The sequence below is a fragment of the Heliangelus exortis genome, chromosome 8 (genome assembly GCF_036169615.1).
Source record: "Heliangelus exortis chromosome 8, bHelExo1.hap1, whole genome shotgun sequence".
Lineage (NCBI taxonomy): Eukaryota > Metazoa > Chordata > Aves > Apodiformes > Trochilidae > Heliangelus > Heliangelus exortis.
This window is the reverse complement of record NC_092429.1, coordinates 26,965,164-26,991,065: the sequence shown is the minus strand read 5'-3', so window position 1 is coordinate 26,991,065 and position 25,902 is coordinate 26,965,164. Positions and strand designations below refer to the sequence as shown.

General features: G+C 41.4%; 1 protein-coding gene across 1 annotated transcript; it reads right to left on the bottom strand.

Moving 5' to 3' along the window:
* Positions 1-569: 569 nt before the first annotated feature.
* FAM20B (FAM20B glycosaminoglycan xylosylkinase) lies at positions 570-24,020 on the bottom strand. Its single transcript, XM_071751177.1, has 8 exons — positions 23,915-24,020; positions 16,256-16,786; positions 14,205-14,291; positions 13,637-13,746; positions 11,317-11,488; positions 8,022-8,213; positions 5,771-5,830; positions 570-4,175 (listed from the first exon to the last, which is right to left on the bottom strand). The coding sequence occupies exons 2-8, from the start codon at positions 16,630-16,632 to the stop codon at positions 3,944-3,946; spliced, it is 1,230 nt and encodes a 409-aa protein (XP_071607278.1). The 5' UTR covers positions 16,633-16,786; positions 23,915-24,020; the 3' UTR covers positions 570-3,943.
* Between the last annotated feature and the right edge of the window lie 1,882 nt (positions 24,021-25,902).

Genomic DNA, 25,902 nt, shown 5'->3' with positions numbered 1-25,902 from the left:
CAGATGCCCCACGTTCACAACTGTGAGCCTTGACTCCCACCTCTGAAAACCTCACTGCAGTGGGTTATAAAGAAAACAAGCTCTGATACAGCAAGATTAAATCCCTGCACTCTGTGGGAACAGATTTGGATGGTTGTTTACTTCTCCTGTCTCATAAAAGGGCTCCAATAAAAGCTTAGAAAAGCCAACCACCACCACCCGTCAACTCTGCAGACACCTCCTGTCAACCCTTGCTCCACATCATAAACCCAACCCACTGGGACACAAACAAGAAATCAGCCCCAGTGCTTGGCAGAGGCAGGGCCATGGAATTTACTTTCAAAGCTGTCTGAAGACCACTCTTCTGTATTATTGTGGAACACTCAAACACATCTTTCCTTACCAAAAAGGGTATTGTAAACAACCTGCACATTTGAACCCATTATTGGATACACTTGACTAAAATAAATGCCACGAATGACTATTAATGAAAGGATAACCATGAAACATCACTAGCAAAACACTTAAAAACATAAAGCCCACCATATGTTGGAACAAGAGAGAGACAGAGACAGGAGGGAGAGAGAGACTTAAACAATCTATAAATGTTGCTTTATTAAAATCTTTATTCACACAACGTTTCTTTATGTGGGATCTGACCCTGGGGGATACAAGTAAAAAGTCATGATTGCATTCTGTTTTCTTATTAGCAACCTCCATTTGTGCATCTCTTCCCAGGGGCAATCCTCTGACAGCTCCAAGAGGGGTTCTGTTTTGAGCATCCTGCTCCGCTGCCACAGCAAATAAATTACCTTCTTAATAAATTAGTATTTTTCAGTTGAAGTTTGTTTGGCAAGACACACTCCAGTTCATTAGCTGCTGGAAGAGGAGCTGACTTCTGCGTCTCCAGCCTGACTACTGACTTAGGAAGGAGGAGATAAATAGCAAATGATTGATGATGCTCTCTTTTTAATTAGTTCTTGATTTCTATGCTTCAAGCACTCTGATATTACTAATGTCTGCAACATAACCATTTTGTAACATCTGGGGCTGGCAGATTACAGGTGCACAGTGAACAAGAATTAAAAGGTGTCACAAATATCTTACTGAGTGTAACACCTGCCTTGCAAATTATGCTGTTTTTCAGAGATTCAAGCCAACCCTGATTGTGTGTGGATGCTGCTTCTGACTTCCTCTGTGATGGTTACAATTTGAAATTTCTCAGGGTTCTGTATTCAAGCTAAACAATGATCACTGCTGAAATGCCAGGGATTATCACAAGATCAAAAATCAGATCTTCCTGATTTCATGTAAGAGAGAAATTTAATCTTTCTTCCTGCTGCAGAACACCAAGCTCCAGTGGTGTTTACAGTGACAAGAAGTATAAAAAGACCAAAAAAAGAAGAAAAAAAGCAACAGTTCTTTGCTTCTTCCTTTTGATGAAACTGAACTTCAGACACTGCTCACAAGTAAACCCACACACTGCTTTCAATCTTTGACATTTGTACCAGGGGAAAAATGTATCCCTAGGTTCCACCTAGGAATATCCCTAGGCAAAAGATTCAGCTTAGAGCCCTGTGAACAAGCAATGCTTAAGTCCTGAACACTAATTTTATTTTGTAAAGAAAGAAAGACTTTTTTTTGGAATCCATTGTTAAATAAAATGTAAACAATCAAGAGTGATCATACAGAGAAATCAAAACATCACATTTTGGTAGATCCTTCCCAAAATACTAAGAGCTCATGATCAAGTGCAAAGAGAAGAACATGCTTTTTAAAATGCTACAAACCAGTACCATGTGCTTCACTGTCTTCCCTTTGTGTAAACCATCTCCAATTTCCAGAGAAACAATTTATGCCAAAATGCCTCAGTCTGAATATATTTTGCTTTACAATAAAAGCATTCCCTAACCACCAAAGGCTCCTGGCTTGGAGAGCACATGCTGTATTATCAGGTACACAGCATTAAATAGGCACTAGCTTAACACCAGTGTCCTAAAAGCTGGCTGTGTCACTGTTCTGACCTCTAACCAAATAAATAACCCCACATCCCATCCTGACTGTGGGGCAGCTCTGTGATGTGGTCACATCCAAAAGAGATCCAGAAGAGAAGAACACAAAACCCAATTTCAGGGTAAACAGTCAAATTCCACTTTCAAGATACTCTGCTCAGGCAGTGACAAAAAGACAAACAAAATAAAACTACATTTTAAAAATAAACTCTCTAACACATCTTTGATCAAGTATGGCAGCAGGTGCAAGAACAGGAAAGATCTCCCTCTGCCATACAACTGCAGAGCTAGAAAGATTTGTCTGTTCCTTGGCAGACAAATAAAGAAAAGGCCTTTAATTGACATTTTGCTGGTCTTGCTCTCAAGTCTGGTAACACAAAATCACTTTGGGAAGTGAGCTCTTTCCATACTTCCAAGGTCCATACTGTCTGAACTGAACACTGATGCAAAGCTGTTAAATTTGAAAACATAATGATGAAGCTGCTTTTCTTCTGGAGGCACAGAATCAGACCTACCACAAGTGTGACAAGTTTTGTGGCCATAAGCTCATCTGCAGTGCAGGCTGATGCAGTGCTTAAGGATGACAGGACTAGCAGAAGATGAGTGTTACAAGTCTGCCTGAAGAAACAACTTATCCCAACTCTCCCTTATCTATGGCAAAATCATTAGGGGTGAGAACCCCAGGATCATCATCCCTGTCAGAACATGGCACTGGGGGTTGCAGGAAGCAGCTGGGGAAGGCAGAAAACTTACTGGAAATGCTCACAGCTTCAGAGCTCAGCTACAAGTCAGGTCAGGTAGACAGTGGGACAGTAAAACTGCTGTGGTTACAACACCAAGCAGCACTCTCTATGTGAGATGGAGAAAGAGCACAGCTCAGGGTTCTCTCCATCCTTCAGGGCCTAGCCCACAGCTGATGGTTTCTGGGGAAGCCCAGCAAGACACCTCTTTTCCCAGTACAATACCTGCAGGTTCCCCTCAGTAAACAAGCCAAAGGTAAGCAGCATGACCTCACTAACTGCAACCTGCTTCCAAAGACAGATTCTGTCCTCCTCCTCTTCAGCTACAATATAATGAAAATTTGGTTAATATGGACACAGGACTGCAAGGATATTTTCTCTATTCAGACCTTGTCAGACCCCTTATAAATGGAAAACAGTGACTGGACATGTAGATACTTACTTTAAACCCTTAATTACCAAGTGCTCTATAACCACCCTGTCCTCCCTTAAATCTCCAACCCTGTGTATAAATATTTGATAAGGCTTCAGCAAAAACACTGAAGCATTATCACTTGAGGCAAATCCCCTTCCCAGACTTTTATTGAGGAAAGGACAACTGAGCAGCAGAGGTCCCCTCTCTCACCCCTAATGGCATTCTGAAGAACATCCCACCCTTGAGGGGGTGGCATAACTCTTCAGTCTAATAATTATTTTATTCACCACTTCCTCTTTCTCTGAAGAAGCAGTAAAATGCCTAACCAGCTCCCAGCTGATTATGTACAACCCTGAATAAGACAAACACTCACAAGAGTATATGTGGGAAAGAGAATGGGAGAAGACTATACTGTTCATCTGTTTGTCCCCTCTAGATTCAGTCCACAAATTAGTGTCTGTATTCCACACACTTCCAACAACACCAAGAGCCATTTTTATCCACTGCCATGTCCACTGCCAGCAATGGACACACCGCAACAGCCAAGGTGCCATTATGGATACTGAGCCATCCACGGCTCTAAGCTTCCCACCTCTCACTGCTGTCAGCCCAAGGTAAAAGCCAGTGTCACCTCTGGTTTCTGGCTGGGAAGCTTTCCTGTTCATTTCAGTCCATCTCGGCCACAGCCTTTTGGGACTGATTGTGCTGTTTTTCTATCGTTTTTTTTTTTACTTGCTTGTTGTGTTGTGTTTTGTTTCTTTTTTTTAAAAAGGAGTTTCATCCGTGTTCCACTACAATTACAAATGAGACAGTGTCATCCTGTCTTCCACCAGCACAACATCTGTCCCAAACTGGTCTGTGCACTGCTTCACTGTAGCCAGAATGCTGACAAGTCGCTGGTCCAGGGCATCCAGGTGCCGGTCCGAAAGCACTGGTGAGATGGGGTCATGGGACATAGCAGTTTTTAAGGCAGACTTCAGTACTCCATTCTTCAGGTAATTGAGTCTGTTCCAGGTAGAAACCCGGATGCTGCAAAGGAAAGAAACAAGGATGTCATTGGACCACTGTCCTGATGAAGTCCCAAGAGCAAAACCAAAACCAACCATGTTACGGAATGGAACCTTTTACAAAAGCAGTTCTGGGATGGGAGGGCCCAGGTGTAACTGTGTTGTACACAGTACCTAAGTGAAACCTGAAAATTGAGGTTGAAAGGTAATAAATTGTTGTGATGTAGTCCTTACTTTACACAAGAACAGTTTCAGGGCTAGCAAGGAAGTTCTTCAGTCCTGACCCTTCCCAGATACAGTTCAAAAATGAAAGAATATTGAGTCTGACTCTTAGTTCAAAAACAAAACTCATGTTACCTAAGGAAGACCCTCACTGACCAACAGCCAATCACAAAGGACCAAGACACCTGAACTTCTGCAGAATGGGAACATGGCAGTGATCTTTTTGCTTTGTTGGCCACTGAGGTTTTTCATGTTGTCTCATCTAAACCTTTTTGTTCTGAGAAGTCTCTTAGAATTCTCCCCCAAATGTCTCTTTTAGCACTACTGGTCTAAACTCTTGGTTTTTGATTGCCTCTAATGAAACCAGCAATTTAAGGAAGTGTTGTGACAAGCCAATAGTTAAAAACAATCACACATAAGTATTCTTATATGGGATTTGCCTGATACCAGAAAGACAACGTATCTGAAAAGCAAGAAAATGCAAAGCCTGTTGCATAGATTCATTTCTCTTCTGGTTGTATTTGAGAGAATCTATAGATGAGAAAGGCTCCAAAAGATTCTCCCTAAACCAGGAAATTAAAAAATACACTTAAAACTAATGTAGCAAAACTAAAGCATCTGAAAAAAATTCATTTCAGTTGTTCTCCACATGGATTCTAAAAGAGCCCTCCAAGGACAGTCTCAAGCAACTCTGGACTAAATGCATTCTTTGGAAAGTTTAAAGTTATCTTGAAGTAACAGATGCAGGAAATAGATGTATCAGTACTTTTCTTCCTGGTAACTTTAATCATTTTGTTAATGAGCAGTAGCAATGACCTGGTGAGAGAGCAGCCACAGAAATCAACAAGTCCCAGCTTTTAAAAATATAAAGAACAAAATCACAGCTCACATGACCAAAGCAGAAACAAAATCCAGCACAAAACCACTACAAATTTCACTTTGAAAGCAGCACCCCAAGCAGTGCTGCAGACTTGTATAGAAAGAACATTTTCAAATGAAGGTAATTAAGTTGCTAGACATGCTGAGTCCTTAGTTTCTGTCAGAGAGAACTCAAACTGAGATGTGAACTTTTATTTGGCAGAAGCTGGATGGAGACAGCTGCAGATGCAGAGTACCTGTCATCCTGACTGAGGATGGATCTGAGATCTGAACCAGCAATCTGGAGGCAAGACTGCTCCCTACAGACCACCATCTCATTTAACACCTTAATAAAAATTTATTTCTCAGATTCTCAAGCACTGGCAATATATCATAGTACCTCAAAAAAAGTGAAGAACTATGTACCTGAGCAAACACACTTTCAGGTTGCCAGAAGGCTTCAAACTTAATTATATTGCAGACCTAAAGACAGTGAATGAACAAGTAAAGTGAACAGCATCCCAGCATTTCACTTACATGCAGCACTGATAAAGAGGAGCTAAGATACTTCTTTCATCCAGGGCAGGGTTTCCAAAGCTGAAATGCAAAATTGAATTCAAGTGAACCAGTTGAACTCCTCATGTTCTCAACATCAACAGGTTTGTAAAGAATCAAATAAATGAATCAATACTGGGCAATTTTATGCTCCAACAGCTCAAATAATTTAAATTAAACAGGCCATAACCAATTACAGATATAACTCTTAAGAGCTGATGCTGATGTAACAGATAAAAGGAAGCAAGACCAGCTTACTTAGCTCTTTATCAGACCAAGACACCTTTGAAACAAACTTAAGTTCAGAAATTTAGCTCATTGTGCAACGCCAAGGAATTAACAAAAGAGCAGCCACATGCTGGTTTAGATGGCCAAGCTTCAATCAACAGTCCAAACAAGGCAATCTATTTCAACATTTAACAATCATACTTGCCAAGGGAGGTCTGCCAAATGGATTAATGGATTTCTTAGTATTTCAAGCTTCATCCAAACACTGTTGTTTTGTTTGTTGTTTGGGTTTTTTTGTTTCTTTTTTTTTTTTTTTTTAAGAATTTCACAATTTCACCCCTCTTCATAATACTGTTTTCAACATCTTCCCCACCATTAAGATAACTTACTCTAGGAGCTCAGCATTACTCTGCTCAAATAATTCTGTTATTAGTAGCTACACAACTGCAATAAGCTCCTCTGGGAAGTGGGCACAGCACTAATGAGCATCTGGATGATGCTGAGTCACACAGTTTAGGTCCTGTGAGGAGCAGGGAGTTGGACTTGATGGCCCTTTCCAACTTGAGATTTTCTACAATTCCATGACAAAAACTGACCCCCTGTCCCCTATAATAAATGAGCTGAAAGAACTTTATTTGAGCTTGCAAGAAAATGATTTACACTGAGCCTGCAAAGCCCCACTGGAAATTCATTCACAATGTTTTAAGCACATACCATAATGAAAGGTCTGACATGACCTCCAAATACCATATTCATCTCCAGTGACTAAATCATTTATTTCCTATTACAGAAAGATAGTTTCTGCAAAATTCACCTACATAAGTCTGAAAGCAGCAATAATTCAGTAGTCCCAAAGTGGAATACATCCTGCTGACATATCTGAAGGAGTGTTACTGAGCAGGCTGATGTATAAAGACAAAATACTCAACTCAGCCACTGGCATACAAATTAAAAAAACAAAGGAAAGAGGAAATATTAGACAAAAGGCAAATAAGGAAAGAAATTGTAACTCCATGCCTTCCAAGGATCTGTCTAACCTCTGAAACCTCTGATCGAGGTTTCAAATGCTGTCTACACTTCATACAAGTAGAGTGCAAAGCCACTACAGAACAGAGGCTGTCAAAGGATCTGCCAGAGGTAACCATCCCAACCTGGTCCCTCTGCAGGAGGAAACTCACTGCCACTGCAGCCAGCAGTGCCCATCAGAAAAAAACAACTTAGGAGTCTCTGGACTAAATAATGAAAGTAGACTATCTTCTCTTTGTTTTTAAGAAAAATTAAGCAAATTGTTATGATTTAAACAAGGCTGTATCTTGAATAGGATGTTTAGCTTAAACTACACCAGCCAATACACAAAACTATATCCAAGACAACTGACATTTTAAACACATATGCTTAATAGTCAAGTTTAGCCTCAAGAAGGACTTCTCAGCAGTTTTTCCTCGTTATTACATACTTCATTTTTGTCTTGATAACAGTTAATGTCCATACTCAGCATATCATCATATCTTACTCCCGGTATCAGTTCTATCTCCCCATTGTAAACTTTCAAAGCCAGAGCAGACAGATCCAAAAGGCAGAGAATGCCAGATTATTCAGAGACACAATTTGAACAGATCTGATTTTATGCTCACTGGTAAACAACAAATCTTAAGTTTTTAATCTTCCATTGATTAAAAGCATAAAAAGGAGGGGCTTTTCTGGGGATAGGAGCAGAGTCACAAGCAAACCTCTGAAGACTGCTTTGCAACTAAAGGTCATACTGCACTAATTTGGGAGTTTCTGCAGTCTGAGTAAGACTTTGCCCAAAGCAGCACAGAGCAAACATCACAGCCTTTGAAGGATTCTTTCTTTATATGAGTGATTTCTGGTAAGAATGAAAGCAAAAAAGGTATTCCTGAAAGAGCTAGTACAGGGGGGAAAAAAAAAATAAAAGAGACACATACAGAGCAGAAAAATGTGTGCCCTTGTGCTCCCCACTGCCTGCCAACAGGATTACCCTTACCTTTTGGCATTATCCAAGAGGATGAGCATACTGGCTCCTTCATCATCCTGGAAACTCTCATAGTGATGCCTGTCTGCATTCCCAATCAAATAGTCAAAGACAGCAGTGTCAATGATATCAAGGAGACGGGGGCCTGAATCATAGGGTGAAGTCTTCTTCACAGCATCACAATAGCTTTCATCATACTCCCACCTGTGGGCCACCAAGAGAAAACAAATAAAAATTTCAGAAATGCACACCAACCATCACTACACACCAACGGTATTTAGAGCTGCCCCTTTATTCACTTATGAGTGCATAAAGAAGTGAGGGCAGCAGCCAGGGATATACAAAGAAGCAGGAGCTAGACAGAAAAGTTTTATTATAAGAGTAAATCCTGTATTAGCACCCTAGAGTATGGGAGCAAGCTATAGCTTCAGTGCAAGGCTACACATCATCTACCTACAGAAAACAAGATCTGAGTTTGCTTCCTCCCTGCTCACAATTCAGCAGTGGTTTGGGCTGCCTCACAGAAAGATTACTGGCAGGACTTACCTCCCTGAACTTCCTGCCTAAGGACTTCAAAGGTACTGTCTTCTCCTATGGCCCTGACCTGTTTCTATCAGTCTGCTTTGAAGTGATCCTCCTCTTTCTCTCTAATGCAAATAACCTCATCACTGCTACTCCCCTGTCCAGAGGAGAAGGCCCTCATAGGTGTTCAGTTTCCTTCATTCAGTTGTCTTTCATCCCCACTTTCCTTTCAGAGTATATCACCTTCTTCTCCACTGGCAGGATTTCAAGCTTCCCTTCTCTCGTCTCCTTCTACAATAACCTAGGCATGTACTTGTACTTGCAGCTTTATAAGGGGGATGTCTTGTCTCAGTTCTCCAAAGCTGGAATTGTAAATCATATTTTCTTCACAGATATTCAACACCACTACCATGAAACAGCCAAATCTCTGGTGCGTCTCTTCTCCACCTGTCAACCTAAGTAACAAGTACATCTACAATATCTTCCATGTAAGGACTGAAACAATAATTCACAATATAGCAGTTAAGTTGGAATTGCCTTAAACCATCTGTGACTTTGAAACAGGAATGGAGGAAACAAGCTGGAGAGCCTCATTGACATGCTGAAAACTGCAGAGTCATAAAAACAGAGAAAAGGTCAGAATTAAACTACTGGAACTGCCACATACCTAAATTCATCTCCTAGAGGTCTGAAGCTTGAACTCCAAATACTGCATCTTTTGTCCAGTTATCCAAATGAGAGTGGCCAGAAATTTATCTTCTTTTTGTTAATGTATCAGAAACACTCTTCAAATACTGCCTCTAGATCCCTCTTCCTTTTGCATCAAGGTCCTACTCACATTCCAACTTACAGCATAAACCCACAAGCCAAAGGTCTCCAAAAGTACTCCTCATTGTATTGGATATATTTCTTTTTATGCTACATTCCTCTCCCCCTGAAGTGTTTATCTTTCTCTCATTTTATTTTAGTTCAGTACTTAATCTCCTTGCAACAGTTTTTCAGATATAGTAGATCCTCTCTTCTCATTTTCCATTCAGTCTTTCAAGACAGACCTTTCTCTGACATTTATTTCTGATCATTTATACTGTATTAGCATAGGAGTTCTAAGGCTGGGGGTTTTATCTATTACACATCCATTAGTAATTACATACACTAATGGGACTTAATGAATTATGTTCAAAAGGTCAACTCAGGAAAGAGCAGAAGCAGCTAGACCAGAAAAAAATATCCTACACAGTCATTTTTCTGTAATTACAAGACAAGAAAAAGGAGAGCATGATATCTAGAACATTTAATTCTCCTGATGCTCTCAAAGTGAAAAGCACAACGTAACAAGGTACAAGATAACAGAACCATGCAGTCCCATCTGAACAATGCAAGAGCAAGTGAGTTTAAAATGCAGCAAATATCAAAGCAACACAGGTATCAGGGTAAACTCCTGTGTAAGCAGGCAGCGTATGATGAAAAAGAGAGTCTCAAAAAAAGAAACAACTCCAAGAAATTCAGTCCATTCGCTACTGCAATTTACTTTGAACTAAACACAGCAGATTTTGACCTTGTGGAAAGGAGAGAACATCTGCTGCTCAAAAATCAAACTGTACATTCTAATACTCTAAAACAATGCAATGAAGCCTTTAGACAAGATTCTAAGAACAATCACATCATTGGTAATCAATGGATATTTTAGATCAAGAACTAAAAATCTCTTTCTAATTACTGTCCAGTACACAGACTCAAAACCATTTGCTCTGGTCATGGCGAAAACATTTCCAATCCAAATACTCTGCCATGTTAGCATCCATTGTCCAAGGTTGCTAGCTAGGCTGTCCTCCTATAAAAGCATTCTTTAGATGCTGAACATGATCACCAAATACTGATGGTATTCAAAGGAAAAAATTTTTCAGTGCCTGCCTACTTAAGTTAAATCAGCTACACAACTCTTCAAACAAGCTACAAGGACCATAAAATCACATGTGACAGAAAATAGCACAGTGCCACCATATTTTACTGGGTCACAGAGAGGTATAAGGTCAAAAGAAGGTCTAGTGGCACAAGAGAGGAGTCTGTTTCCACAGGGCCAAGATGTTCAGCACTTGGAGTGACTGCAGGATTGAGTTCTGTTCCAGGTAAGAAAGGGACAGCACTTCTGTCATCACTTGAACAAGCGGAACTAAAGGAGGAGGCCTTTGGGACCCTGAGAGGGGTGGAATGCAAAGGGAGGGATCTATTCCCTCCCATTTCCTGCCATACTCTAGAAGATTGGAAAGTCAGCAGATCCCCCCCTTCTCTTCCCACTTCCTGATGGCTGTGCTGCTGTTTGTTACCACCAGCTCCCCATGTGCTACCTATGGGGTTGTATATGTATAAATTTGTATATATTTGTATTCTTTGTTACTTTACCCTTTATGTTATTACCTTTCCCTTGTGTTAGTAAAATCTGTATCCAATTGTTTTCAGTTTCCAACTTAAAGTCTCCAGTCTTTATTTCCCTTTTTATCTTGCCTTGGGGGGGAATAGAGAGGAATTCTCTCATGAGGTTTGTAGTTCACCCAAACTGCTAAGCCATGACAACTTAGTACCATGGAAAATAATGAAAATTCCTTTCTTGCTCATTTTAATTTAAGTTTCATCCTGGACTTCCCGACTTCTACTGTAATATCAAGAAAGCTGCTGGAAAAACTCTTAAGTTTTGAGAACACTTGCTCCTTAAGTAGCCATTGTATTGCAAAGGTAATTTTAGTATAAATTATCATGTATAAGGAATAACCCTATCATGTTCTCATACCTAGCAAGTTTGCCTTCACGGTAAGTCCTACCCCATGGGTGCCGATGTTTCTGAAGAGGCCAAACATCTGGTAGCCACAGAGTCACTGATCCCTCCATGATGTCCCCATCTGCACAAGCTGGTTCTGTTTCCCGACAATAGTAGCACTTCCCATAGAAACAAGTGTTATTACCTTAAAAAAAAAATTAAGAAATAGAGGTAACAAAAGAGAAGTTAATCGAAGGGATGTCAACTCAAATTGAGGACCACATTGTTGCAGCAGAGCCTTCACTGCACTTGGCTGCACACTTACTATCTCTGAGAGGGAAATGTTCAAAAGAGGCTGAAAAGACATCTATTTCTTCACCCAAACCAACATTAAAGACTAATATTAAAAGAAGAGAGTAATGCTTTTATCACACTGAGAATTAAAACAACACTGCACTAACAACAAACTTGTTATTCCATCCCAGTCCTTAACCCTTGACTCTGTAACCTTAGCACTACTATTTGTTTTTTAAAACTTCACGCTTCCTGTGTCAGATTTTGCACTATTTGGAAAAAGATGACTAAAAAGAGAAAAGTGAAAAGCAAAACTTAAATGGATGTGAAACACTGAGAGCTGCCACACATCTCAGTTACTTGAGCTAACTCAGCAAGGGAAACATGCATGACATGTCATTCTTATATCACCTAGGAACACAGATCTGTCAGAAGTTTCATGCCTGTATTCTGCCAGGATAGGAACAATGAAACCTTGCAGTCTTCAGTCCATTAAGGCATATGTAGCCTGTAAAGTAATCTATGTGTCTTAGATTAACAGTTTTAGCTTGACCTTTTCTATTCCACCCTTCTAACCTGCCTCTGTTTGACCATTGCCAAGTCAATTCCAGTACCATCTCATGTAAGTTCTCCCAAAATATTCAACTGTATCTCACTTCTTTTTTATTCCACTTATTCCCTGTCCTTACTTCCTTTGGCTCTGCACTGAATATCCTTCCCCACATCAGGCCCAGCTCACTGAAAGTTGTATTTTTCACTTTCCATCCTTCCATATCCTAATCCCTTAGCCAGCCAGCACTCCTTTGCAATCCCCTCCATCCAGACCTGGTCCTTGTGCTCCCACTACCTCAGCCAAACAAGCTGAGGACATCACAGACATGATCATTTACAACATAAGAGCTTGCAGCAGACTGGATCTCTTATTTGTATGGAAAGCCTTGCAAGTCCCACTTCATATTCATGACCTACAGAAGATCTGGCAAGAGACAGAATTATTTTGTCTAGCTGCAATGCTAGCAAATCTGCACTGAGTATGTGTGAATTATCTTTTCTTCAAAACCTCAGAAATTGGGTCAAATTTGGGCTGACAAGATATCACAAACTTCTCCTCAGATCCACCTAGTTCTTTAGTTTGTGCTTTGCAGAACAGGCAGTTCCAAGGAATCTAAGGAAAGGAACTGAAAATTTCTGGAGCCATATTTTTTAAGTCAGCATTTCTGCTAGAAAACTGCACAGGTATCTGGGTTGAAACTAGAAAAAGTAAAGTCTGCCTGAGGCAAACACCCAATCTGAATGCAAAAATAGTTTGGCAAGGCAGAGCTACTCTCATCTGAAAGTTACACCTTGTAACTGAGTTAGCCAAATTTAGTAGATAATACTACATATATATGTAATAAAAATATACACAGCACACACATTTATCAGCTGTAATGAACAATCAGCTCTAGAGCCTCCTTATTAGGAAAAACTCAAGTCATAATTGGAAATTTTTGAAAGCCTGAAGGTTTTAAAGCTGCAGCATAAGTAATTTCTTGGTGGTTACTGACCACCGGGTAGGAGTTCACATTAGTAATTCCCATTAAGTGCCCTTCACAGCATTATTACTGTAAACAACACAGGGAAATTCTGGCACATAAATGTTCATCAGACTCTGATGTAGCACAAATATATAATTCCAACCAATGCATCAGCTCTATAAATTATCTCAAATCATCACTGTGCTGGCATTAAACACACCTCCATTCTTTTCCTTTTAGGTCTAATCACAGATTTTTCCAACCACCTCTGACAGCAGAGAGAAAATTCTTTAAAAAATAAAAATAAAAAAATTCCATATGTAACAGCAGAGGGAACACAGAGGTTACAGAAGAAAACTACTTGTTGAAAGTCAAATCCTCCTTCCCTGCCAAACAAGTTTATACAAAAGTTATGATCCCTTCTGGCACAGAAAGAGACTTATCAGCTTCCTGTTTCATACAGTCAGATTCCCATGGCTCTTTTCCCCTCCATTAAACCTGTTTTACTTCACTGAGCTGTACAGTCCATGGAATCCACTTACCCACAGTCATGAAGGTACCCAGAAGCTGCTCTGTGGCTACTGGTTTGATCTCTGTGCGTAGATTCACAAACCTGCCAACCACCAGTGGAGCTCGTCGGAAACCCAGGATTCTGATTTGGGGTGAAAAAACACCACATGAGAATTTGCAACATAGGCAGCAGTTCTAAATTAAAAAAAATAAAAAAGACAGTCTCTATGCCATTGTCTGAAACTGACATGATTGAGATCAAAGAATAAAGTCAGATCCCTGCAATAATCTCCTCTTTTCTCCAAGGCAAAATAAGCAAACTCCTTTTTCGGAAGTGTCTGGATGACAAACTTGTCACAGGCCCTCAGTAACACTCCTTTACAAATTTTTCACAGATATCTTAAACGTTAGAACCTTGCACAGATCTTTGAAATACAGTTTCATAAAATGCTAATTTTAATTTTTGGCTTCAATGTGATATATTGACTGGTTAGAATTAACTCCTATCTCAAGCATATTCTTCAGGGAACTCCTTTTTCTCCAGCTCTGAAAAAGGATTTACCAGAGACAATAAAATCAAGTAACCCAATAATTCCATACCTATCCAAGTGAAAGGCTGCCACTTCTGCATTGTGTCTGTCATAGCCAGCGTATGGTTCTCCTTCCACTACATAATCCCTGGCATATCTGTAATTGAAATGAGTCAAAGTAATTAAAGCAAGATTTCCATCAATTTTGTTCAGAGTAACAAATGCAATACCAAAGCTATGTTTGAGAGACTCCAGGTCACTTTCAATATTATTGCCAATGAAAGAGGGAAAAATTATTAGTGATATTAACTAGCAGACTGTTGAAGTAGTAAATGAAGAGGAAAGGTAACATACAGTGATCCCATGAGCTTAGGAAGCAGAGCCTCTTCAAACTAGCAAGTTTTTTATTCAACCATATGCCAAGTCGCATCTAAGAACAAGCAGCACAGACCCAACTACAGAACAGGGGGACTACTTACAGTGGAAAGGAGCAACCCCACAAATGATGCAGGGGTTAGAATGGATTGTAGATTAACATAAAAATACAATCTGATATTGCGGAAGGAATGCCAAATGCAATCTTTAGTAGCTAGAAGATCATAGAATCCTAGGGGTTGGAAGGGACCTCGAAAGATCATCTAGATCAGCAAGCATGACCTGAGGACAATACTGAATATAAAGAGGTCCCCTATTCTGGTGGAGAAAAGACATAATGAACAGTAACAAGAACGATGCATTTTGGTGAAATGCTGGTTTTTTTCTTTCCTTTTCTTTTTTAACATGTTACTTAAATAAACAAGGAAATCAAAAGGAAAAAGAATTTTGAGATTCATTAGACCTGAAACAGGTCTAAATACTGCTCAAGCAGCATACTTCAGACAATCATGAACTACCACAATCAATACCAAGCAGATGGATGAAATGCAATGCATTTTGAAATAAAATTAGGCCAAATTACCAATTTTCTCATTTCCATCTATGTATCATATTGTGTAAACTGGATAATTTCCAACAGACTTCAAGCAGTAGGAGCTACAGCATAAGAGATGCCACAGTGCTTTACTTTAATGTTTTAGTGCTTCCCAGAGAAGATATCTTGTGCAAAACAAGAGTCCATTTCATCATTCTGGGCAAATGTTTTACCTTCTCTGCAAGGTATCTCAAAAGAGAATTAACCAGTGCAAGAATTAACCAGTGGGAGAAGGATCTGACAAATTCCTGCCAAACTGATCCTTACACCAAACAAGCATCTTATTTCACAGATACCACTGATATGTGATCGTGGCTACTATTAACTTAGGCTAAATTTCAAGTAATTTTTGAAAAACTTCATGCTTGCTCAACCCAATATCCTTTGAAAAGATGTACTCAGACTGAAATGACAACACTTGACATTTGCAGTGCACTCCCATAAAACAAGCCTGCCTTACTTTTTTACATCTTTCTTTCTTCTCCTTTTCCCCGAAGGCAAACAGAAAGATTTACAGCTCTGCACAAGACTCTTCATATTGTTCAATCATGTAAAAATTCCTTGCTGATCACCATAAACCAAGGAAGTATCACTATCTGCACATTTTTTCACTGGTCCTCCGCTATTTGATACTGACAGACAGGAAACTCCACAGCTTTTCACTCAGACTGATCAAGCCATTTTTACAGTCTTCATGTGGCTCTCAAATCTCACTTTAAGACATTGTCAGCTTTCACTCCTTCCCTGTTGCTGATCTGCATTCTGTCACAGCAGTTTAACATGACCATTACTCAGATTATTGCAGTCTCCAAACTTCCAGAACCTGCACTTCCACATTCAGGAAGACCCTGTACAGAAACATCAGGTTTAACCAATATTCCCTCAGGACTGAACACAGTGATTATCCTTTTGACCTAAAAACAGGCTGTTTCAAGCATCAAAGCTATACAACCTAAGAGACAGTTGGCACAGCAGCCTTACGTTGCTAGAGAGCCAGCAAGGCTCTCCTCTGCCTGTCTCACAAGTAACAGAGTGACCTTTCCATTTATATATGAATTTGTAACTTAAACATTAATGCAGCAACATGGAGATAAAAAATGAAAATCAAACATACAGCAATTATTAATTCAGTTATTGAAGTCAATATTTACCTCTTGGGTTTGAAGACAACCTTCTGTCCTCCTTCAAGTATTAGCAAAGCTTTCAGTTGGGTTCCTTTGTATCCCACATCAGCTTTTATTATTTTCTTTGTTGTCATGGCATGCATAACAGCCCCTAGCTCAGGTGTTTCCTCGGGATACACCTCCCGGGGCACCACCCATTGGGCTGCAATCTCCCAAGGGGACTGCAAGGTGTGGTCAAGCCGGGGGTCCAGCTCCACGTGGAGGTTTGCCATCATGTGGTGGAAGGCACGCTGGTCCTCCCGGTTGGCAGCTGAGGTGTCCAAGTTGTCAATGAGGAAAACTTTAGTGAAAATGAAGATGACAAGGAGGATGGCCAAGAGCACAACTCGCTGCTTTAGCTTCATGGTGACCTTCAATCCTTCTCCCCTGACCCTTTCTTCCAAGTGTTTCAAGAAGTCTATTGGAGATCAGGGTGAGGGAGGGGATGTTAGTTAATGAATTTCATCTGTAACTTGCATTGTGTAAGAGGTATCACCACTGAAGCATCTTCTGGTAACCCTAAAAATAAAACAAACACAAACTTTGAAAACTGATTTCCTGCAGATCCCACTGAACTCACACTTTGGTACACTTCTATCCTAAAGCCCAAACTTTTCTGTAAAAACATAGGGTTTGCTGTCCTCCGACAGCTGCAATTTCACAAACACTTTTTCATTAGTAAGAGAACTCCAAACCTCTGGTTTTCTAAAGATTTGTCCCCCAAGAGAAAGCTCCCAGGTAGATTTTCTGACATCTGACAACCAGTGAGAACAGCTGCATGGCATAGTTTCCTTACAGTACGAGGCTTAAGGACAGAATAGTCTTCAAAATAAGGAGGAGTATGACACCTTTACTTCCTTGTGGTTAACTGTACACCTTCTGCACACTGTACACCTTCAACTGGAAAACAAATGACCACAAAAACATAGAAACTACCTGTAACCTCAACAGGAAATTAACAAGAGGAAAAAAAAAAAAAAGCTCTTACTACATTACTACTGCCTCTTCTCAGAAACCTCACCTACAACACAGTTCAAGGTATCTGTGTTTGTTTATTTACAATGAGCTGCAAGACATGCCTCACCCTTTAAAAAGCCCTGGCCAGCACAGCATTAGCATACAAGGACCACATAACACACAATCAGCTGTATTTCAATTACGAGGACAGAAATTATTTTCAGAATGTTAGCTGAATGTATCCAAAATTCCAATGGAAATGGATCCTAAGGCACATCCCTGAGGAATGCTTGGAGCCAACAGATACTTCTCTCTGCACAAGCTATGCCAACCATGAAAACCACAAATGGCACCTTGAGCTGTGGTAGGATTAATATAGAAAAGCCTTCTCATGCAATCTTACAATAAACATATAAACCAGTCATTATTAATCGTGTCACTGGAAAAACGAGCTGTACAGGCTAAGTTAATTTACCAGCAGCAACAAAAGGACAGCCAGATTATGACTTGCTGGCCTAACATAATTAACAGCCACTGACAGTGGCTCAGTGGATATTGTCACCTATGTGCAAGGTCACAATGGCTCTGAGGGGCCTAAGCATATTGTTGAGGTACATCTCCACTGAAGGTGAAGGCAGATGACACAGTAAGGTACCTCCTTTGAGCAAGCTGTCAGTGCTGAACTGGTTTGGCACGGTGTAGGAGTACTGGTAGAAAAGCACATGCAAGCCCATGAATGACTCCACAGCATCTTAAATAAAATTACATTAGGTCTACACCAGGCCCACCCAGCCTCCCAGCTACCTGGTTCTCCCACCTTCCCATGCTCAGTGTTAGCATTCATACAGCCCTGTAGTTTGATGATCCAGGTTGCCAACCCACCTAAACATTAACCACCTTCTCTGGTTTGTGTATGAACCACCTACTGTTGTTGGGTTTTGAGCCAAGGAACAAACATCACTACTGGTACAAGAGGGACAAGGGAGCAAGGCAGCTCCAAGAGATGGAGGTGACCTGTCAAGTGTCTACACCACCTACCTATCTATGGAAGCTACTCAGGTCAGCACTGTCACCTAAAGAACAGCTCTGCCTTCCACATGCTTTCCATCTTCATGCAACGAATCTCACAGAAGATCTGATCACTGTAAAAGCTTGAACATTTTTATTTATTTATTTTTAGCTTTGTCCCTCCTTCACCCAAATCTGGTTTCCAATGTAGTTCCATAAGTACCTGAGGAAACCACACCACAAAATCCAAGAACAAGTGCTTCTCCAGTGGTAATCTGTGCAGGTTAAACTACAGCCCAGGCCATCCCAAAGGATAATCAGTTAAGCTCCTGAGAAACAGTCACAAAAAGCAAGGCCCAGAATTCTGAAACGAATTGTGAGATCTTCCCATTTACAAAATCACTCTTGTCAGCACAGCCACCAGCTTGAGCACCATTCAACATACAGAAGACATGCTCTGAAGCATGAAGCAGAAGCATGGCTTTAAGCCCAGTTTACCCTCTGAAGTATTTTGCTGCCCTCAATAATAATTTTATTTTTAATTCTCATAAAGCCAGCAAAGTAAATCAGTCTATAATTGTGCCCTCTCATTGTAATTTCATAATTCATTCTTTACAATGACTAATTCTAAATCATTTTGAACATTGCTATTATCAAAATCTGCTTGCAATAATTGAAAAAAATCTATTAATTTCTAAAAAGTTACAGAGAATAATACAATTTTCAGAATAGCTACTCCTGATTATGACACATGTATACCTGTACAGATATTTTACGACAGCCTCACAACTCAATGTCAGCCAACTAAAGCATGGGACAGAAATGTTTCATACCTTTGGAGCTCATGCTGGGCACTTTATTTCCTAGACTGATTTTCAGGAATGCTGAGTTTCTCTGGGGGTATTCTTAAATATAAATAGTGTCCACTTAAAGGTCATTTACTTTGTTTATCTTTTGTAACAGCTTTGAAACCGATTTTGACTGAAAACTTCCAATGATGCAGATAGAATTTACAAAGAGAAATTAAATATTTGTTGTGAGACACTTCAGTAATTCCCTTAACTGAACAACCAAACCTCACCAAACATCTCTTTTGAAGACGACCAATTACTGCTGACTTTCAGACTAAACATTTACACTGAGATTTTGCTCTCTGTAGCTTTAAGGAGGTGAGTTGGCTCTGACTTTTACTGATAACCACAAAAATGAGTCACCAGCTGATTTTCTCCAACAAACAACAAAACCATGATGTTGCTATGCAATCCATTTCACACCAAGCCTGCAGATTACTCCTTAGGTGCCAACATTATGCCAACAAAATTAATCCCTTCATAAGGAAGTTTAATATGGAGAGCAAAAACTTAGGCTTTATTGGTTTAAAATGAAGATGTGTTGAGATATTATAAGAAAATGTTTACACAGTTTTGGAATCTGAAGAGAAGGGGAAAAGAGGACCATAAAAGCTGAGAAAGAGTGAAACTGGTCCTGCAATGAGGACAGAAATGAGAAAGGTGGCCAGAGAAGCAAATGAAATAATAAATTTTTAAAAATAAAATAAATTAAAGGGGGAAAATATGCTGAGTTGTGAGCCAGCTGAACTGGACAAAGGGCAAGAGGGTCCAGGGCAATGACAAAATTAAACCCAGGGGTAACCTCAGAAGGAGACCCAAAACCCATAAACTTGCAAAAACTGGCAAGGACAAGGGGATAAGGCAAGGCTCTTCACTCTGACAAACAGGAGCAAAGGGACAAAGCAGCCTCATATACATACAAATCATGGGAATATGGGGTGCACAAAACAATACCAGCTGGCTAGATACTTTGAACCAGAAATAGCAGAGAAGGAAAAATCCACTTAAGTTTTTCAGAAGTCAAACACAGCCCTCAATCAGAGCTAAGGTGATACAATAACTCTTTACTTTCCATGCCATAACACATTCCCTCTTGTTGTTGGGCAGCAGTCCCTGATTTCTTACCAAAGTCAGGTAATTCTAAAAGTGTGTTGAAATTTTTAATTTATTTTTCCCCAAGCTTCTGCTTAAGCCACCATTACTAAACAGAAAATATAACCCAAGGTGATTTGTTGCTTTACTTTCTAAACTTCATCTCTGTCAGAGGTACAGAAAAGCCCACTTCCCTCTATCATTTTACCATACCCTAATCAACAACAAAAATAGAAATAAAATAAAAAACCAAAACCTTTCAAGCTTTTTAACAGTGTGATCATTTGGAAAGTTTGCTTAAGAATTGCTTTTTGATTTTCACCACCAGGATATTTCCTGATCAATTTTTGTCTCTCATACAAGTCTGTATTCTCAGCAAGTCTTCCAACTCAATATTCAAACAGCATCAGCTTCTAAATATCACGGTGGGGTGACTGCACACAAATGCCCAAACTAAAGTCTGCCCAATGGCATTAAATACCAACATCAAACCACTTGACTCCCAAATTCAAAAAGCAGCATGCAACTCACCAGCTACAAACAGCACTAAAATCACAGCTATTGTAAGTGGCCTATCAAGTTAGCAGAGGACCACAGCCCAGAATATTACTTTTATTAGTTGCAAGATCAACACTATACCATGTATCATAACATTATTTTTATGTCACAAAGCCATTAGCTCAAAAATACTTGTGTACAATTTACAAGGATTTTGTTATGCTCCGAACTACCAGTAAGGCTGTGAGCAGGCAAAATGTTTGGTCTGTCAGCACAAGTACACAAAAAAACCAAATCAAAACAAAACCACAGCTCAAACAGATGCCAATCTGAAATAAGTTAAGTATACTCTAGTTCCTGTTTAAATGCACGTTTTCTCCTACTAAACACACTGTGCCCTGTGGGATCTCCTATCAAAAGGTCTTCAAAACTTCTTCAGTATATCCTAGAAAATACATTGAAGAAATAATGCATACAGCAGTGACATTTTCTTCTTCCCAAAATGTACTTCAGTCTCCGGCCAGCTCCCTTGGTAGCTCATCCTTTCCCTCTCTGTGCAAGCCCTGCTACTTTAGTTTTCACAGGCAAACTCCCACAGACCTTTGCTAAGATTTTTCAGATTCATTCTGTCACTTTCACTCTATGTATGCTGCCTGGTTTATGTATGAGTTTAGTGATCCAGTGTATCAATGCTCCACCCATATTTACTTGTCTGCTATTTCTCTTTTTCTGTTCAAACCCACAGTAACTATAGCAAAATCTTTGAGACAACCTATGCTCAAATTTTCATTTGCACAACTGCATACCCAGTTGAAAGCTAAAGTATGGATAAACATGAAAGACCATAAGCATTTTAACTACTGCTTTATATATGCCCAAAACAGTAAAAATCCCCAACTGCCTGATACATTCTCACATTTTCCAAGAGAAATAAAAACATTTTGTCCACCTGTCTGTCCACTGTGCAATAATATGTTCCTTAGTAACTTCAGAATCCATTACTTACAGCTCTGCCAAATTTGTCAGGGGAGTATATCAATGAGCTTTACAAAAACAGCTGCCCAGATGGAGATTTCTCAAGAAGCCAAGGACAACTCATTCTAAACCCTCAATCTTCACCAGCTGCCAGGTGGTCACTCAGCAAACAGGAACACCTGACTCTAGTTATTTGCACACATGAAGAGGGGGCAGATGACGACACAGGAGACACCTGGGTGCAATCCTGGGCAGAGGGAGGCCACTGGAGTAAGAGACTGGCAGAAAAGTACTTGTGGTAGGATGTGGTAAATAAGTTTCCAGGAAACCAGGTTTCTTTAATTCTCCTTCAAACATGGTTTCCTATGGAAACAGAGTTGATGTAATCACATTTTTCACCCATAAGCTTTTGGATCCATTGGCTAATTTCAAATACAGTAAACATGTTGAAGACAGGGTTTATGCATTTATTGGAAACTGGCAGCTAGGGAATGCTGAGGGAAGGCTGCAGTGCTCACTCTACAGTTGTCTGTTTGCCTTGACCATCTGGGCAACCAGCGTGTGCACAGCTGGTACATGGAGGGAGCTGGAAATGCTGCAGGAGAAGTTAGGAATCAAAAGTACTGTGAAGTGGAAGGGTAAGGAACAGCAGCAGGAGCTGAGGGTACCAGGACCTTGTCAGAAAACAACCCAAACCATGCCAGTTTCACTATTAAGGGAACAACTCCCCCCTGTCCCCTTGAGGTTCCACCTGATCAGTGTGAGCAGATACCCAGTAACAACACAAGGTGGAAAGGTTTTAGGGAACCTTATTCAACTTGGAAGTGAGGCCAGCACAGTGAGAAAATTCTCAACTTGACATTCTAATGTTTATTCAATTCATAGCTCTGATAAGGTACCAAAAACCCAACCAAGTTTGATATCCATCATTTAGCAATAAGAAGCCTGTCTCTGCAATAAGGTAGCATTAATCAATTTTTATGACTCACAAGAAAAAAGACAGCAGATAATGAACCAGAGGACAAGAGATTTTGGTATCAAAATTGAGCTGCTAACTTCATTGATGTGCAACAAACTAAAATCCACCTCACCCTCCTGAGATTCTCTACTGCCAAGGGAGACATAGCTTGTTGTGACTAAATAGGTCAGACTTTAAGGACATTAGGAGTGTATGGAGTAATTTTCCAATTAAAACAAGAGTGCTAGTGCCCTGCTCTGCAGTAAGTACCAGGTGGGATCTATTCACACAGAATTAACTGCAAGACTAAGAATCTATGGTTTACAGCTTTCTCTGGTCACTCAGACCCTACAGCATATATGTATACTCTAGGACCAGGCCCTAAGCTACCATAAACCAAAACATCTGTGCTGCTTATAAACATCTGATTCCATAAAAACTCTAAAGACAAATAACCTTTAAAAACGATTAAATGTACAGCTTTGACAGCTACAGTTCTCATTTCTGTTCAACAACAGACACCTTATTTTTCACTGTCAGACAATGATCTTAAGCTAAGGTGCCACCAGTACCCTGCAGGCTCGTCCCTTGTGCAGAAGCTGTTCACAAGCGTGAATGCCTGGCTGGAACGGCAACAGCAGGCTTGGCAGCTGCCAGGGGTGCTTTCCCATCCGAAAGCCAGGATCCACCGATGAGGGAGACTAAGAGAGCAGATCAGCGCGCACATCTGTTACAGAGATCCCCATGAAGTCCTTAACCGGCCACAGACAAAATTCAGAGGTATTCCGGGAACCTGACCTTCCACATTTGGGCACCGCAGGGATACTTCCAGCCAGGCAGTCTACTCGGACCCAACGTGTCCTACGTGACCCGGCCGTACAGGTTCCAGGGCTAACCCCGGAGATCCGAGACCCGCGGCGGGACCTGCGGAAGACCCACCCGCGGCCTCGGCCCTTCCCCCACCGCCTCCACCCGGGGGTCCGCTGCTTCCCACCCCCCTCTCATCCAGCAGGCCTGAGCCCGCCGGGGCAGTCGCGCCCCGCGTGACCAACGGCCGTAACGGTCCTAACGGCTCCTCCTGCCCTCCCGCCCAGGCACCTCAACCCCCACCTCAGAGGCTCGACCCCTGCGGCCATTCCGGTCCCGCGGAGACGGAGGCAGCGAGCCGCCCGCCCTGCCTCACCTCCCCCGGGCAGGGGTGTGGCCGCCCCTCAGGTGCCACCGCGACACGCAGGCAGAGAGGGAGGGGGGGGTCCTCCCCTCATCCAGCCGCACACCCCGCACCCTCCCGCCCTCCACCGCACTCACCGCGGCTGCCGCCCGCGCTCCATAGCCCCGTCCGCCAGCGGCCCCCGCCAGCTCCCCAACATGGTGCCGCACGGCCCCCGACCCGCAACCAATAGGAAGCCGCCCCGCCTCACGCCGCTGACCAATGAGCCGCCGACCTTCCCCTCGCCGAACCGCGGCGCGCCTGCCCATTGGCCGGCTCCTAGAGCCCTCGTCCCGCAGCCTCCACTGAGAGCGGCGGAAAGGGGACCCTCCACCTCCGGCAGCCAATGGGCAGGCGCCCATGGTGGTGGTGGGGAGTTAACCCCATCCTGCCCGGCCGGGAGCGTGTGCCGCGCACTGCGGAGCTGCTCATGGCACGGGAAGGAGCGGAGGAGAAAGGTTTTGGGATGAAATCACTGGAAAGCGGCGTATTTTAAATATATTACAGACTGCGTGCAGCGGGGCTGAGTGCGGACGGGATTCTGCGGCAAAGATTCCCAGAACATCCCCCTACAGAAGTGTGAATTTAGACATACGGCTCTACTACCTTACACGTAGTGTTACACCCTCTACTCCTGTTGTAATACCTATTAGTGTGGTGATACTACGTGTAGTGATAGGGCAATAGTTTTAAATGAGAGAAGATTTAGATTGGATGTTGGGAAAAAATTCTTTACCATGAGGGTAATGGAAAAATGGAACAGGTTGCCCAGGGAGGTGAAGCTTGGGAAAGCTCTGATCAACCTGATGGAGTTGAGAGAGTGAGGGGGCTCCAACCAGGTGACCCTTCCAACCCAAATTATTTTATGATTCTATGATACTAGGACTGTATCAATATTCCTCCTTTTAAAGTGTAGCTATAGTGTGAACAGAATTTGGATACTCAGCCCACACCATCACAAATAATATATCAATTTAATTTTTCCTCTTTGTTTACATATTCCTAAAAAAAAAATGATGCTCCAGGATCAATTAAATTTAGCTGGCATTGCTCGAATTTGGGCACGGAAGGCGGGGCTGGTGCAACACCAACCTGCTCAGCAGTAGTCACCTACTATCACCTACTATTTCTATCATGAGAAATGATCTCAGAAGAAATCCTACAGTGGGGTGACAGGGTTATGTCAACTATTACAGTCACACACACCCTGGGTACACAGGCACCACACACCCTCCCATCATTACACCCTGTTCCTCCAAAGCTCCTCACTATCCAGGACACTTTATCCAACAATTCTGCTCCACTTCCATATTTTTGTCCCTTTTGCCCATCCTGCTTCACATACTCCTGGAACAAGTCCACCAAACTATGGAAGATCATTCCCTTCCTTGCAATCTCCCAGAGTTCTTCACCACCCAGCTACTCCTCAACTGAACCTTGTATAAAGTGCTGCTTAAGATGAGACACTACTATTTTATTCTTAAATTCAGCTGGGAGAAAATAAGTCCTTTGCATATCAACTTGGAAGAGGGTTTCCTACACCAGCCATTCCCAGAGATGGGAATGGAGCAGGTCTGAAGGCGAAGCCAGGAGCACTAGATCTGTTACCCAGTATAAGATTTCTATCACACCAGCTTGTGGTGGAGGAAGTGGGTTGCTTGGGAGTAGCTCCATCCCTCTGGCTTCTGCCCACTGCCTCCTAAGCCAAATCAAGTTTTTTTTTTTCATCTTGCACACAGATCTAACCTTCCCTATATGGAGCATCCAGGATTTGTTGGGTGCCATGTATCCTAAAAGCACTCTTTATTATCAGTGGCTCACTGGGAGTTTATATAGATGGATGCAGTATCTTCATCTATTGTAATGCTGCAACAAATACTACATTTGCAGGCTGGCCTGTCTGAAGTGGAAAATAAGTATATTTCTTTCCAGAAATCCACACCCCCCCTTTTTTTTTTTTTTTTTTTTTTTTTTAAACAGGACTTTTTAAAATGCCTTAGAAAAAAAAAAAAGTAATAATCATACCCAATACTTTCTGACTTCTTACTCCAAGCTTCCAAACGCTGCAAGAAAACATCTTTGCAGG